The sequence below is a fragment of the Lissotriton helveticus genome, chromosome 5_2 (genome assembly GCF_964261635.1).
Source record: "Lissotriton helveticus chromosome 5_2, aLisHel1.1, whole genome shotgun sequence".
Lineage (NCBI taxonomy): Eukaryota > Metazoa > Chordata > Amphibia > Caudata > Salamandridae > Lissotriton > Lissotriton helveticus.
The window spans coordinates 16,061,166-16,077,728 of NC_136066.1; the positions used below are offsets into that span (position 1 = coordinate 16,061,166).

The window sequence follows — 16,563 nt, forward strand, 5'->3', positions numbered from 1 at the left end:
TGACTTGCCTGGTCATGGCGAGGGAGGAGTCCAGGATGAAGCCCAGGTTGCGTGCGTGGTCCGTCGGTTTGGGTGCGGTGCCCAGGGCGGGAGGCCACCAGGAGTCGTCCCAGGCGGAGGGTGAGGAGCCCAGGATGAGGACCTCCGTCTTGTCCGAGTTCAGTTTCAGGCGGCTGGTCGTCATCCACTCGGCTACCTCTTTCATCCCTTCGTGCAGGTTGGCTCTGGCGGCGGCGGGGTCGTTGGTCAGGGAGAGGATCAGCTGGGTGTCGTCGGCGTAGGAGATTATGCTGAGGTGGTGTTTGCGTACGATGGCCGCGAGGGGGCTCATGTAGACGTTGAAGAGGGTGGGGCTCAGGGATGATCCTTGGGGGACGCCGCAGATGACTTCGGAGGTCTCTGATTTGTATGGTGGTAGGCGGACTCTCTGTGTTCTTCCGTCGAGGAAGGAGATGATCCATTCCAGCGCCTTGTCCTGGATTCCGATGTTGCTGAGGCGCCGTACTAGAGTGCGGTGGCAGACCGTGTCGAATGCCGCGGAGAGGTCTAGGAGGATGAGGGCCGCTGTTTCTCCATTGTCCATCAGGGCTCGGATGTCATCGGTGGCGGCGATGAGGGCGGTCTCGGTGCTGTGTTTGGCTCGGAATCCGGACTGTGAGGGGTCGAGGGATCCGTTCGTCTCGAGGAAGGCGGCCATCTGCTTGTTGACGGTCTTCTCGATGACTTTGGCTGGAAACGGGAGAAGCGAGATGGGGCGGTAATTCTTGAGGTCGGTGGGGTCCGCTGTTGGTTTCTTGAGAAGAGCGCTGAGCTCGGCGTGTTTCCAGCTTTCAGGGAAGATGGCGGTGTCGAAGGAGGTGTTGATGATGTCTCGCAGGTGGGGTGCGATGACAGCGTCGGCTTTGTTGAAGACGTGGTGAGGGCAGGGGTCGGTCGGTGATCCGGAGTGGATGGAGTTCATCGTGCGGATGGTGTCTTCGGTGCTGATCGGGGTCCAGGCGTGGAGGGTGGTGGTGGGGGGGGGTGGCTGGTCGGTCGTGGTGTGCGTTGGTTGGTTGTTGAAACTGCTGTGTATGTCCGTGATCTTGTTGTGGAAGTATGAGGCGAGGGAGTTGCAGAGGTCTTGCGATGGGGTGATGTCGTTGTTTCCTGCGCTGGGGTTGGAAAGCTCTTTCACGATGTTGAAGAGTTCCTTGCAGTTGTGTGCGTTGTTGTCCAACCGGTCCTTGAATGCTGTTTTCTTGGCGGCGCGGATCAGCTGGTGGTGTTTCCGGGTGGCAAGTTTGAAGGAGGTCCTGTTGTCCGGTGTCGGTTCCCTTTTCCAGACTTTCTCGAGGGCTCGGCAGTTCTTCTTGGAGCTCTTGAGTTCGTCGGTGAACCATGGGGCCTTCTTGCTGCCGGGTCTGCTAGGCGGGGTCCTCAGCGGGGCGAGTTCGTCCGCGCAGTTGCTGATCCACTTCGTGAGGTAGTCGGCGGCCTGGCTGGGGTTCGCTGAGCTGGCAGGAGGGTGTTGGCTCAGGGAGGTGGCGAGCTGGTCTGCTGTGATCTTGTTCCAGCTTCTACGGGCGGTCTGTTGCTGGTGTTGGTGGGTCGTCGTTCTCTTGAAGGTGAAGTGGACGCAGCTGTGGTCCGTCCATTGAAGCTCTGTGGCGTGGCTGAAGTCGATGTCTGCGCTGGATGAGAAGACGGCGTCGAGTGTGTGTCCGGCGAGGTGGGTGGGGGTGGACATCAGTTGCTTGAGTCCCAGGTTGGCGAGGTTGGCGAGCAGGGTGCTGGTGTTGCGGTCGTTGTTGTTCTCCAGGTGGAAATTGAGGTCTCCCAGGAGGATGTAGTCAGCGGAGGGGAGGGCATGCGGGCTGACAAAGTCGGCGATGTCCTCGCTGAATTGCGTGCGTGGTCCAGGGGGTCGGTAGATCAGGGTGCCTCTGAGGGTGGTGTTCGGGTTGGTGTGGATCTGGAAATGCAGGTGTTCGGCGCTGGTCAGGGTGTTGTCGGTGCTGGTCGTGAGACGGATGGTGTTCCTGTGGATGATGGCGATGCCTCCTCCCGTCTGGTTGGCGTTTCGGTCCCTCCGGACGATCTTGTAGCCCTCTGGGATAGCGATGGCGATGTCGGGAGCTGAAGAGGCGTTCATCCAGGTCTCCGTGAGGAAGGCAACGTCAGGGGCTGTGGCGTCTAGGAGGTTCCAGAGTTCGATGGCGTGTCTGTGGACGGAGCGGGTGTTGAGCAGGATGCACTTGAGGTGGGTGTTGCTGGAGTTCGACTTGGCGGGTGCTGGTGCGGGGCTGGTCCGGTTGCAGGAGAACCTGCAGGCGTGGCAGCTGAAAGGTCCGTGGGTGCGTCTTGGAGTGGCTTGATGGCATTCTGGGAGTCGGTCGGTGTTGAGAGCGGTGAGGGTGGCGGCGGAGTACGTCAGGCGGGTCGGTCGGGGTCTTCGTAGGCCAGGGGTCCTGGCACTGGGCGCGGTCCAGGCGCGGACGGGCGCAGACGGGCTTACCTTTGGCGCGCCTTCGGCGCACAATCGGTGCGCCCGCTGCGCGAGACCGCTGCGCGTTCGCACGGTCGCCATTTAAGGCGAAGTGCGCGGGTGGGCGGAGCAGCTGGGAGGCGGGAGCGGGGAGGGTTACAGAAGGCAAAAAGGGGCGGGGACAAGCGGCGGTGGCGGGAAGGGAGGGCGGGGGGCGTCGAGGTAGGCGGACAACAAGGAAGGAGGGCAACACGGAAGAAAAATAACAATACAGTACAAAACAGGCACAAATGAACGCAAAAAACAGGGAAAAAACAAGTTTATCCCAGACAAGCACAAATAACCGTCAAAACAAGAAAAACCACTCGCAGCGGCGGCAGCCGGCAAACGAGGCAGCAGCGAGGCAGAGGGCGGCAGGGGGCACACGCAGCAGCTGGTGGCCGTGCGGCGCGGGGGTGTCCCACAAGTGGTGGTGCATCACACCCTACGCCTGCTTCAAGCAGGAGCACGGTTTTGACGCAGCGAGGTCAGAAAAGTGACTGAATGAAATCTTGTAGATTTCACACAGGCACTTTTCCGAGGCGTTCCTGCACCGGACACGAGGTGCAGGGCACAAGGCGTGCAATTTGCTCACTGTGTCCAATCAGCAATGGAACTAAATATAACCTGCAGCAAGTACCTGCCTTCGTCACTCTTTCCCCTACAGCACAGCAGACTGTTGTGGCTGTGTCCAGCAGACTCTGAGTGTAGCCCTTGGCCATTCCTTACGACCTCTTTCATGTTCCCAGAACCCACTGCACCAAGGAAGCCATTGATGGTGTTGATATGGGGGCTATGTGATGTTACCTCACCTGCTTTCACTGATATAAAGGGAGGCGTCCAGCAGATTTCAAATCGTTTTACATTTTGGATAGTTACCATAATGCCCCTATAACACGCATTTCTGGGAAATTACTATTTTGTTGTAGTTTTTGATGAGATTAAAGAACCATTTTCCTTTAATAAGGTTGCATTATGTGTTCCTAATGGCATCATCAAAGCCACTACGAAGGAGGAAACTGAGAACTGAGCACAAAGCCCAGCCAAATGCCTGTGTATGGATTCACTAAAAAAACCAAAGGTTACAGGGTCGTTATAGTTAGGAAATAAAATTTAAAAAAACCTTAGAAATGTATTGAAAAAACCAAAGGTCACGGGGTCGTTATAGTTAGGAAATAACATTTAAAAAACCTTAGAAATGTATTGAAAAAACCAAAGGTCACAGGGTCGTTATAGTTAGGAAATAAAATTTAAAAAACCTTAGAAATTCATTGAAAAAAACCAAAGGTCACAGGGTCGTTATAGTTAGGCTCAGGTTTTACTTGCACGAAACCAGTGAAATTCAGCAGTTATAGTTAGCTAAGCTAGCTATAACTCGCACCCCTGCAATGCACTGCTTATGACCTCTCATATTACATCACTCATGAAATGGCCAGTGACATCACTGATGACGTCTCCAAATGACATCACTGATGACATCATCAAGCGAGTAACTGTTTTTTAAGAGTTTATGGGTGTTAAACATATCTACTAACGTACTACAAAAGTTAAATTAGTATACTAGGTGCACTACTACTGAGTGATACTACTTGTAGCATATATAATGTGAAAGGTTGTATGTATCCTTGTGTGTGTGGGTGTGGGAGTTGCTATATGGGTGTATATGTGGGTGTGTGAGTAGCTGTGTGGAGATGTGTGATTGACTATTGTTGAGTGAGTAGGTGTGTCACTGGGTTTACGGATGAGTGAGTGGCAGTGCGAGTGGCTCTATGGGTGGGTAACTGAGTGTGTAGTGACTATGGGTGAGTGAGTGGGTGTCTCAATGGCTGTATGAGTTCGTGGTTGGTTGTGTAAGTGGCTGTATGGGTGAGTGAGTGACTGTGTGGGTGTTTGATTGAGTGAGTTATTGTGTGATTGGCAGTATTGGAGAGTGAGTGTCTGTGTGAATGGCTGTACAGGTGAATGAGCAGATGTGTGAGTGTTAGTATGGATGTGTGAATGAGTATGTAAGTGATTGTGTGGGGGTGTGAGTGCTAGTATGAGTGAGTGTCAATCTTAGGAGGGTGTATGGGTGTGTTAGTGGGTGTATGAGTAGTTGTATGGCTGAGTGTGTGGCTGTGTGAGTGAGTGTATGGGTGAGTGGTTGTGTGAATGGCCCTATGAGTGGGTGAGTATGTGTGTGAGTGGCTCTATGATGGAGTGAGTGGGTGTGTGAGTGAGTACTGGTATGGGTCTGGGAATGGGTATGTGAGTGGTTATGTGGGGTGTGGGCATTTAAGAAGTTGTATGAGGGTGTGAGTGGTTCTGTGGATGACATAATCAGTGATGTAATTTGAGATGTCATCAGTGATATCACTGACCATGTCATGAGTTACGTAATATGTGAGGTCATAGGAAGTGAATTGCGGGGCGTGGCACTGTTGAATGATTTAGAGTACCCATTGCCAGATGTGATGCCAGATGTGATGCTCTGCGTCCCGTGGAGGTAATCACTTATCCTGTCTTTTATTTGGTGGCTATGTGCCACCAAGGGCAAACTAAAGTGGATTGGAAGCAAAAGATGGTGGGGGACTGTGTATGCTACCCCTGCCGGCCTGAACTTTGTCGGCTAGATCTGTGACCCTCAGCCTTGAAAGAACTACAAAGTCTGTTGCTGAGGGGGAGAGCCTTGGCATTGTCTTTGCAGTGAACCCCTAAAAAGGGGTTAAATTGCAGGGAATTCTGCTACACAGACACAGAAAGTGAGCGCGCTGCGGCTCTGCTTCCTCTACAGCAATTGAGAGCCAAGTCTGCCTTATAATCTGAGGAGAGGGGTGCCATCAAATGGGGTATCCATTAATGCACTTGGACGTCACCCGAAGAGCTCGGGCTCTCCTACACGTGTGGCGTCGAAGCACTATGCTGGTACCGCTTGCCCTGCCCTAAGAAGTCAGTGATGTCCAATCTAGAACAAAGCACAAACTTCGCTGCATCCTGATCACCCCGGATGATCTGTGGTAAATTGGTGCCAAACTCTTCAGGTGCTGGCAGAAACGTCTCGATGATGCTGTCCACAATGGCTCCTAGGAGCAGCCATCTTTCACCTGGTGAAGGGCTCAGCTGCAAGAGTAAAACACTTGTTTTCTGAATACTTCCATATGTTTGAATTCTCTGTCACAAGGAATTGTAGGAAAGAAGATGGCAGCGAACCTGCGCGTCAACACTGGGACAGCCACACTTCCTGGTGTCGGATGATGGTCAGGAAGGCAGGGTCTCTATATCAGGCCTGGGCGTAATTCGCTGACTTTTTCTAAGCGGAACTCTTCAAAGTTAGAACTGCAGTTTATGCTGGTATTCCTGCCGCTCGGGTAGAAATTCTACCCGAGCGGCAGCTCGCGCTCACAAACTTACTGTTCGCGATCGCTAACTTACCGTTTGCGATCACGAGTGGGGAAAAAACTCCGCTGCACATCTTGAAGCAGAGTTTTAACTCCGCAAGGTCCACGGAGTGCAGAAAAATCTGCAAACTCCACAAACGGAGCGAAGTTCACCACCCAGGCCTACTCTATATGCGCATGCGTGACTTAGATCAAGTTCGAGCAGGGTGGTTTTCGAGTCGGACAAGGTAAACGGGTTATTCGGTGGCATCGGGGCTGGCGTCAACATGGTAAGGACCTGCATAGGTCGTGATGCTGGGATCGAAGTTGGGCTGGATGTCTGCCCTGGAGTCAGGGTGATCCTTGCAGAAGGGACAACAGGCACAGATGGCATTGAAGATGCATCCGCCAATGGTAACCAGACTGGAAGCCTTCTCAGATCCATGGACCCCAAAAGCCCACCAGAGGGAGCCAGAAGGGAGGAGACTATGTGCAGCATGGCTTTCCTGAAAGCCTCTATGTTCTGTGATGTTGCCGACACATATACAGCGGCACGTAAGAGATGCTTTTGTATAGCGCATGAAATGAAAGAGGCTTTTGTATAGCTCACCCTCACATGCAGCAGCACATCAGAGATGCAATAACGCTCACCTACAGCAGCACATCAGAGATGCAATAACGCTCATATACAGCAGTGCGTCAGAGTTGCAATAACGCTCATATACAGCAGTGCGTCAGAGATGCAATAACGCTCATACACAGCAGCGCATCAGAGATGCAATAAAGCTCATATACAGCAGTGCATCAGAGATATAATTAAGCTCATATACAGCAGTGCGTCAGAGATGTAATAAAGCTCATATACAGCAGCGCATCAGAAATGCTATAACGCTCACCTACAGAAGCGCGTCAGAGATGCAAAAATGCTCACATACAGCAGCACGTCAGAGATGAAATAACGCTCATATACAGCAGTGCATCAGAGATATAATTAAGCTCATATACAGCAGTGCGTCAGAGATGTAATAAAGCTCATATACAGCAGCGCATCAGAGATGCAATAACGCTCACCTACAGCAGCGCATCAGAGATGCAATAATGCTCACATACAGCAGTGCATCAGAGATATATTTAAGCTCATATACAGTAGTGCGTCAGAGATGTAATAAAGCTCATATACAGCAGCGCATCAGAGATGCAATAACGCTCACCTACAGCAGCGCATCAGAGATGCGATAATGCTCACACACAGCAGCGCGTCAGAGATGCAATAACGCTCATATACAGCAGTGCGTCAGAGATGTAATAAAGCTCATATACAGCAGTGCGTCAGAGATGTAATAAAGCTCATATACAGCAGCGCATCAGAGATGTAATAACGCTCACATACAGCAGCGCATCAGAGATGCAATAACGCTCACCTATAGCAGCACATCAGAGATGTAATAACGCTCATAAACAGCAGTTCATCAGAGATGCAATAATGCTCACCTACAGGAGCGTGTCGGAGATGTAATAACGCTCACATACAGCAGCGCATCAGAGATGCAATAACGCTCACCTACAGAAGCGCATCAGAGATGCAATAATGCTCACATATAGCAGCGTGTCAGAGATGCAATAACACTCATATACAGCAGCGCGTCAGAGATGCAATAACACTCATATACAGCAGCGCGTCAGAGATGTAATAAAGCTCATATACAGCAGCGCGTCAGAGATGTAATAAAGCTCATATACAGCAGCAGGTCAGAGATGCAATAATGCTCACCTACAGCAGCGCATCAGAGATGCAATAACGCTCACCTACAGCAGCGCGTCAGAGATGCAATAACGCTCACCTACAGCAGTGCGTCAGAGATGCAATAACGCTCATGTACAGCTGTGCATCAGAAATGCAATAACACTCATATACAGCAGCGCGTCAGAGATGCAATAACGCTCATATACAGCAGCACATCAGAGATGCAATAACGCTCACCTACAGCAGCGTGCCAGAGATGTAATAACGCTCACATACAGCCGCGCATCAGAGATGCAATAACGGTCACATACAGCAGCGCGTCAGAGATGCAATAACGCTCATATACAGCAGTGCGTCAGAGATGCAATAACGCTCATGTACAGCAGTGCGTCAGAGATGCAATAACGCTCATATAGAGCAGCGCGTCAGAGATGCAATAACGCTCATATACAGCAGTGTGTCAGAGATGCAATACGCTCATATACAGCAGCGCATGAGAGATGCAATAACGCTCATATAGAGCAGCGCGTCAGAGATGCAATAACGCTCATATACAGCAGCGCATCAGCGATGCAATAACGCTCATATACAGCAGCACGTCAGAGATGCAATAACGCTCATAATGTGTGTGTGGGGATACTTGTATAGTGCACAAATCACCCCTAGGGGTCTCTCGGCGCTTGGACGAATACCGCTGTGGAACCCATTCTGGCTTTCCATGTGAGGTGCTCACTCCTGGGCACCCCCAAGGTGGAGGCCAGGCATCCTTAGCGTTGTGGGGGCCGTTGTGGAGATTAAGCAAGCTATTGCTCAGAGTTGCAGAGTGGGACTCCATGGTTGGACTAGGCACCGAGGCGAGAATTATCAGGTCCGTGGAATTTAGAGCCCAAGACCCGCCGAGGCGGGGAATTGAACCCTGGTCCCGGGCTAGACCTCTTCATCAGGGTCTGCCGCTCTAACCATTGAGCCACACTTCTCCATATACAGCAGCGCGTAAGAGTTGCAATAACGCTCATATACAGCAGCGTATCAGAGATGCAATAACGCTCACATACAGCAGCGTATCAGAGATGCAATAACGCTCGTATACAGCAGCGCTTCAGAGATGCAATAACGCTCATATACAGCAGCACGTCAGAGATGCAATAACGCTCACATACAGCAGCGCATCAGAGATGCAATAACGCTCACATACAGCAGTGTGTCAGAGATGCAATAACGCTCACCTACAGCAGCGTTTCAGAGATGTAATAACACTCACATACAGCAGCGCATCAGAGATGCAATAACGCTCACCTACAGCAGCGCATCAGAGATGCAATAATGCTCACATACAGCAGCGCGTCAGAGATGCTATAACGCTCATATACAGCAGTGCGTCAGAGATGTAATAAAGCTCATATACAGCAGTGCGTCAGAGATGTAATAAAGCTCATATACAGCAGCGCGTCAGAGATGCAATAATGCTCACCTACAGCAGCGCATCAGAGATGCAATAACGCTCACCTACAGCAGCGCGCCAGAGATGCAATAACGCTCACCTACAGCAGCGTGCCAGAGATGCAATAACGCTCATATAGAGCCGTGCGTCAGAAATGCATTAACACTCATATACAGCAGCGCGTCAGAGATGCAATAACGCTCAAATACAGCAGTGCGTCAGAGATGCAATAACACTCATGTACAGCAGTGCATCAGAGATGCAAAAACGCTCATATAGAGCAGCGCGTCAGAGATGCAATAACGCTCATATACAGCAGTGCGTCAGAGATGCAATAACGCTCATATACAGCAGCGCATCAGAGATGCAATAACGCTCATATAGAGCAGCGGGTCAGAGATGCAATAACGCTCATATACAGCAGTGCATCAGCGATGCAATAACGCTCATATACAGCAGCACGTCAGAGATGCAATAACGCTCATATACAGCAGCGCGTCACAGATGCAATAACGCTCATATACAGCAGCATATCAGAGATGCAATAACGCTCACATACAGCAGCGTATCAGAGATGCAATAACGCTCATATACAGCAGCGCGTCAGAGATGCAATAACGCTCATATACAGCAGCACGTCAGAGATGCAATAACGCTCACATACAGCAGCGCATCACAGATGCAATAATGCTCACATACAGCAGTACGTCAGAGATGCAATAACGCTCACATACAGCAGCGCATCAGAGATGCAATAACGCTCACTTACAGCAGCGCATCAGAGATGCATTATCTCTCACCTACAGCAGCGCATCAGAGATGCAATAATGCTCACATACAGCAGCACGTCAGAGATGCAATAACGCTCATATACAGCAGCACGTCAGAGATGCAATAACGCTCACATACAGCAGCGCATCAGAGATGCAATAACGCTCACATACAGCAGTGCGTCAGAGATGCAAAAACGCTCACATACAGCAGCGCGTCAGAGATGCAATAACGCTCACCTACAGCAGCGCATCAGAGATGCATTAACGATCACCTACAGCAGTGCATCAGAGATGCATTAATAACCCCCACATTACTCTTAGAGACATAAGACCCACACAAAGCAACATGTAGGCTGATAGGATGACATAATTCCATGTTCAGGACGTTCACTTTAAAGAGGCGCTAAACCAGTATTTCCAGAACACGTTTGGGTTGTACACAAATTCAAAAAAGCATGGAAGGGTCACACCCTCAAGATCCAGCAGCTGACATGGCACACATTCACACACATGACACATATACACACCCACTGATGAAGCCACATGAATACTCACTCGTTCACCGTCGGGTCCTGGGAGTCCGAGCAGTCCTGTTGGCCCAATGAATCCCTGTGGAGACAGAAGAAACAGTAAATACACATCCCAGATACTGGGCACCTGTCTAGTCGTCAGTCTGTACACGTGGGCATAGTCCAGCGACGGTCTTCTTGAGATGAAATAAACCTTGAGGCAAGTGTATATGCCCATGGACTGCATGGTGCTGGCTTCCACGATGTAGTCCAAGGGCACATACCCTCACACCAGGGACCACGGTGTGCCATCCGGCAGGCGTCAGAGCGATGTTCGTCGGCGCGGCGGGAGTCCGAAGCATCTTCAACCCGTCATGGCCTTTCTTATGCCAACATGCGTGCTGCCGGAACTCAACTAGCCGTGTTCATCCATCGGTGGAGCAATGCTGCTTTAGATCCACATTTTATCATTATTGCTACAATACTTCATACTTCCCAATATTTACCTGCCTGGTTTCAATGTGCCACTATGCATCTCAGCATCTGGAGAGAATTGTACTGTGCATCTCAGCATCTGGAGAGGATTGTACTGTGCATATCAGCATCTGGGGAGGATTGTACTGGGCATCTCAGCATCTGGAGAGGATTTGAGGTTACCAGGACGAATAACACAACCTTACAGCTGAATCCTCGATCAGACCCACTCTCGTGTATCACCGTTGTTCGTTCTGTAGGCCTCTGCCAATCATCTCGGAATCAGAACAGCCTCTGCAAATCATCTCGGAATCAGAACAGCCTCTGCCAATCGTCTCTGAATCAGAATACCCTCTGCCAATCGTCTCTGAATCAGCAAACCCTCTGCCAATCATCTCTGAATCAGAACAGCCTCTGCCAATCGTCTCTGAATCAGAAAGGCCTCCGCCAATCACCTCTGAATCGGAACAGCCTCTGCCAATCATCTCGGAATCAGAACAGCCTCGGACAATCGTCTCTAAATCAGAAAACCCTCTGCCAACCTCCTCTGACTCAGAATATTCTCTGCCAATCCCCTCTGATTTAGAATACCCTTTGCCAATCACCTCTGAATGAGAACAGCCTCTGCCAATCATTTCTGAATCAGAACAGCCTCAGTCAATCATCTCTAAATCAGAATACCCTCTGCCAATCGTCCATGAATCAGAAAACCCTCTGCCAATTGACTCTGAATCAGAACAGCCTCTGCCAATCGTCTCTGAATCAGAAAACCCTCTGCCAATCATCTCTGAATCAGAAAACCCTCTGCCAATCATCTCTGAATCAAAACATCCTCTGCCAATCATCTCTGAATCATAGCCTCTTCCAATCATCTCTGAATCAGAACGGCCTCCGCAAATCACCTCTGAATCGGAACAGCCTCTGCCAATCATCTCTGAATCAGAACAGCCTCTGCCAATCATCTCTGAATCAGAACGGCCTCCGCCAATTATCTCTGAATCACAGCCTCTGCCAATCATCTCTGAATCAGAACAGCCTCCTCCAATCATCTCTGAATCAGAACGGCCTCCGCCAATCATCTTTGAATCATAGCCTCTGCCAATCATCTCTGAATCAGAACAGCCTCCGCCAATCATCTCTGAATCAGAACAGTCTCTGCCAATCATCTCTGAATCAGAACAGTCTCTGCCAATCATCTCTGAATCAGAACAGCCTCTGCCAACCACCTTTGACTCAGAATACCCTTTGCCAATTGTCTCTGATTCAGAATACCCTCTGCCAATCACCTCTGATTTAGAATACCCTTTGCCAATCACCTCTGAATGAGAACAGCCTCTGCCAATCATCTCTGAATCAGAACAGCCTCCGTCAATCATCTCGGAATCAGAACAGCCTCGGACAATCGTCTCTAAATCAGAAAACCCTCTGCCAACCTCCTCTGACTCAGAATATTCTCTGCCAATCCCCTCTGATTTAGAATACCCTTTGCCAATCACCTCTGAATGAGAACAGCCTCTGCCAATCATTTCTGAATCAGAACAGCCTCAGTCAATCATCTCTAAATCAGAATACCCTCTGCCAATCGTCCATGAATCAAAAAACCCTCTGCCAATTGACTCTGAATCAGAACAGCCTCTGCCAATCGTCTCTGAATCAGAAAACCCTCTGCCAATCATCTCTGAATCAGAAAACCCTCTGCCAATCATCTCTGAATCAAAACATCCTCTGCCAATCATCTCTGAATCATAGCCTCTTCCAATCATCTCTGAATCAGAACGGCCTCCGCAAATCACCTCTGAATCGGAACAGCCTCTGCCAATCATCTCTGAATCAGAACAGCCTCTGCCAATCATCTCTGAATCAGAACGGCCTCCGCCAATTATCTCTGAATCATAGCCTCTGCCAATCATCTCTGAATCAGAACAGCCTCCTCCAATCATCTCTGAATCAGAACGGCCTCCGCCAATCATCTTTGAATCATAGCCTCTGCCAATCATCTCTGAATCAGAACAGCCTCCGCCAATCATCTCTGAATCAGAACAGTCTCTGCCAATCATCTCTGAATCAGAACAGTCTCTGCCAATCATCTCTGAATCAGAACAGCCTCTGCCAACCACCTTTGACTCAGAATACCCTTTGCCAATTGTCTCTGATTCAGAATACCCTCTGCCAATCACCTCTGATTTAGAATACCCTTTGCCAATCACCTCTGAATGAGAACAGCCTCTGCCAATCATCTCTGAATCAGAACAGCCTCCGTCAATCATCTTTGAATCAGAACAGCCTCCGCCAATCATCTCTGAATCAGAACAGCCTCTGCCTTTCGCCTCTGAATCAGAATACCCTCTGCCAATCATATCTGAATCAGAAAACCCTCGGCCAACCATCTCTGAATCAGAACAGCCTCTGCCAATCGTCTCTGAATCAGAATACCCTCTGCCAATCATCTCTGAATCAAAACAGCCTCTGCCAATCACCTCTGACTCAGAATACCGTCTGCCAATCGTCTCTGATTCAGAATACACTCCGCCAATCACCTCTGATTTAAAATACCCTTTGCCAATCACCTTTAAATGTAAACAGTATCTGCCAATCATCTCTAATTCAGAACAGCCTCTGCCAATCATCTCTGAATCAGAACGGCCTCTGCCAATCATCTCTGAATCAGAACGGCCTCTGCCAATCATCTCTGAATCAAAATATATTCCGCCAATCATCTCTGAATCAGAACGGCCTCCGCCAATCATCTCTGAATCATAGCCTCCGCCAATCATCTCTGAATTAGAACAGCCTCTGCCAATCATCTCTGAATCAGAACAGCCTCCGCCAATCATCTCTGAATCAGAACGGCATCTGCCAATCACCTCTTAATCAGAATACCCTCTGCCAATCGTCTCTGAAACAGAATTATCTCTGCCAATCGTCTCTGAATCATAGCCTCCGCCAATCATCTCTGAATCAGAACAGCCTCTGCCAATCATCTCTGAATCAGAACGGCCTCTGCCAATCATCTCTGAATCAGAACGGCATCCGCCAATCATCTCTGAATCAGAACGGCCTCTGCCAATCATCTCTGAATCAGAATATATTCTGCCAATCATCTCTGAATCAGAACGGCCTCCGCCAATCACCTCTAAATCAGCCTCTGCCAATCATCTTGAAGTTGGGATGGCTTTGTCGCTCATCTCAGAGGTGGATGGCCTCTGTCAATCATCTAAGAATTCGGTTGACCTCTATTGATCAACTAAGAGTTGGGAAGGTCAGATTTGGGAGGGTCTCTGTCAATCAGCTTAGACTTGCAAGAGCCTCTGTCAATTATCTCTGAGTCACTGCAGTGTTGGGATGTCCCATTGCTCCAATAAATCATCTATGGGCTACAATGACTGTCAATCATCTATGGGCTGCAATGGCTGTCAATCATCTATGGGCTGCAATGACTGTCAATCATCAATGGGCTGCAATGACTGTCAATCATCTATGGGCTGCAATGATTGTCAATCATCTATGGGCTGCAATGGCTGTCAATCATCTATGGGCTGCAATGGCTGTCAATCATCTATGGGCTGCAATGGCTGTCAATCATCTATGGGCTGCAATGACTGTCAATCATCTATGGGCTGCAATGACTGTCAATCATCTATGGGCTGCAATGACTGTCAATCATCTATGGGCTGCAATGACTGTCAATTATCTATGGGCTGCAATGACTGTCAATCATCTATGGGCTGCAATGACTGTCAATCATCTATGGGCTGCAATGACTGTCAATCATCTATGGGCTGCAATGACTGTCAATCATCTATGGGCTGCAATGACTGTCAATCATCTATGGGCTGCAATGACTGTCAATCATCTATGGGCTGCAATGACTGTCATTTATAGAAGCGTTGGAATGACTGCATCGGTGATTGGAGGGCCTTTAATGGTTGAATCAATCATCTGAAGGATGGAATGACCCTCAATCATTTCAGGGCAGGAATGACGGATTCAAATGGCAAAGCTTTATTGTTTAAGTTAATAAAAAACATCACAATTTCACAATAGAGAAAAGGTCAAACAATTTGCAGGCATTTTAAATGTTTAAAAGACATGTAACTATTTTTCCTAAAAGAAAAACACAATTCAGATCATGTAAAACAAACTAAAATCAGAGCATGATTCTATATCATAAAATTACCCACGACTTTGGTATCTCGTCAATACTAATATTGAAGGCGTTTATGCAGCGGCTTAGGGTTTCAGAGGGGTTGGCGGATCGTTGGCCTCGACTAGACTGGCGGTAAATATCTCCTTCGGCCCTTTGATCTTTTCGTAAAGAAACAAAAATGTCATCAGCTTACAGGACAGTGGAGGATGTGTTGTACCCAGACCTCTAATGGGGGCCGGTCTGCAGGTTTGAATACCTCTATCGTTAGAAGCTTTTTTTTAGTAGCACGACCCGGATAGATTTTAAGAAGGGGCAAACACAAGTGAGGTGAATAAAATCTTGCCTTGCTGTGCCACATAAGCGACATGTTTTGGGGCCTTTATCACTCAGGTTGGGCGGCCAAACTTGTTAACGCAGCAGGTTTCATGTGGGCGTTCCGGCACAGGGGGGAGGTGGGGTGTTCCGGCGCAGGAACGCCTCGGAAAATTGCCGGAATAAAATCTACAAGATTTCACTCAGTTACTTTTTCAACGCCGCTGCGTCAAAACCTTACGCCTGCTCCTTACGCCTGCTTGAAGCAGGCGCAAGGTGTGACGCACCACGTTGCAGATTGGCTGGGTTGGCACAGTGCTGGAGTTGCGTTGTGCCTGCGACACAACTCCAGCACTGCGCCAACGTTACGTCGGCAGTTGCGAAACACATCTGCATTTCCTTGCGCCATGAGGCGCCGCATTGTAAATGCGGCGCATCCGTGGTGGCGCAAGGATTGAGATGCGTGTCGCAAGTTTCCTGGCGCATCCCTGCTGATTTGCAGGGATGCGCCAGGAAACGTAAATCTGCCCCGTTGTGCTTAGATCTTCCGCCGGCCGGATTGAAGTGTAGGATTGAAGAACCATCCCGCAGGGCCGGCTCTAGGCTCACGGAGGCCCTGAGCAGGGAGTGTAGGTAGGGGGCCCGAGGCCGCCAAATCCCTGCCAGGGGCCGCCACGCAAATATGTATCTAAGGATATATATTGGCGTGGCGGCCCCTGGGGTTTGGCGGCCCTGTGCAGGTGCACAGCTTGCACATGCCTTAGGCCGGCCCTGCATCCCGGCATGGCGCTGTTCAGCCAGTATAGTTCTGTCTTCTAGTAACGAGTGAAGCTTGGCCGCTTTGTTTATCAGTCTGAGAAAGACTTGGAAGGAGGGGTTCTGGGAGGGGTTCTGCGCAGGAATGACCGGGTCAAGAACCTAAGGGTTGGAATGACTGTCAATCATCTAAGGGTTGGAATGACTGTCACTCAGGTAAGGGTTGGAATGACGGTCACTCATCTAAGGGTTGGAATGACTGTCACTCATCTAAGGGTTGGAATAACTGTCACTCATCTAAGGGTTGGAATGACTGTCACTCAGGTAAGGGTTGGAATGACTGTCACTCATCTAAGGGTTGGAATGACTGTCACTCATCTAAGGGTTGGAATGACTGTCACTCATCTAAGGGTTGGAATGACTGTCACTCATCTAAGGGTTGGAATAACTGTCACTCATCTAAGGGTTGGAATAACTGTCACTCATCTAAGGGTTGGAATGACTGTCACTCAGGTAAGGGTTGGAATGACGGTCACTCATCTAAG

The 16,563-nt window shown here is 49.5% G+C and overlaps 1 protein-coding gene across 1 annotated transcript in view; it reads right to left on the bottom strand.

Moving 5' to 3' along the window:
- COL27A1 (collagen type XXVII alpha 1 chain) overlaps positions 1-16,563 on the bottom strand; it is a 1,232,768-nt gene that overhangs the window by 778,220 nt on the left and 437,985 nt on the right. The window contains exon 11 of the mRNA XM_078646681.1: positions 10,376-10,429. Within this exon, the coding sequence (XP_078502807.1) occupies positions 10,376-10,429 (54 nt within the window). The remainder of the gene's footprint in view (positions 1-10,375; positions 10,430-16,563) is intronic.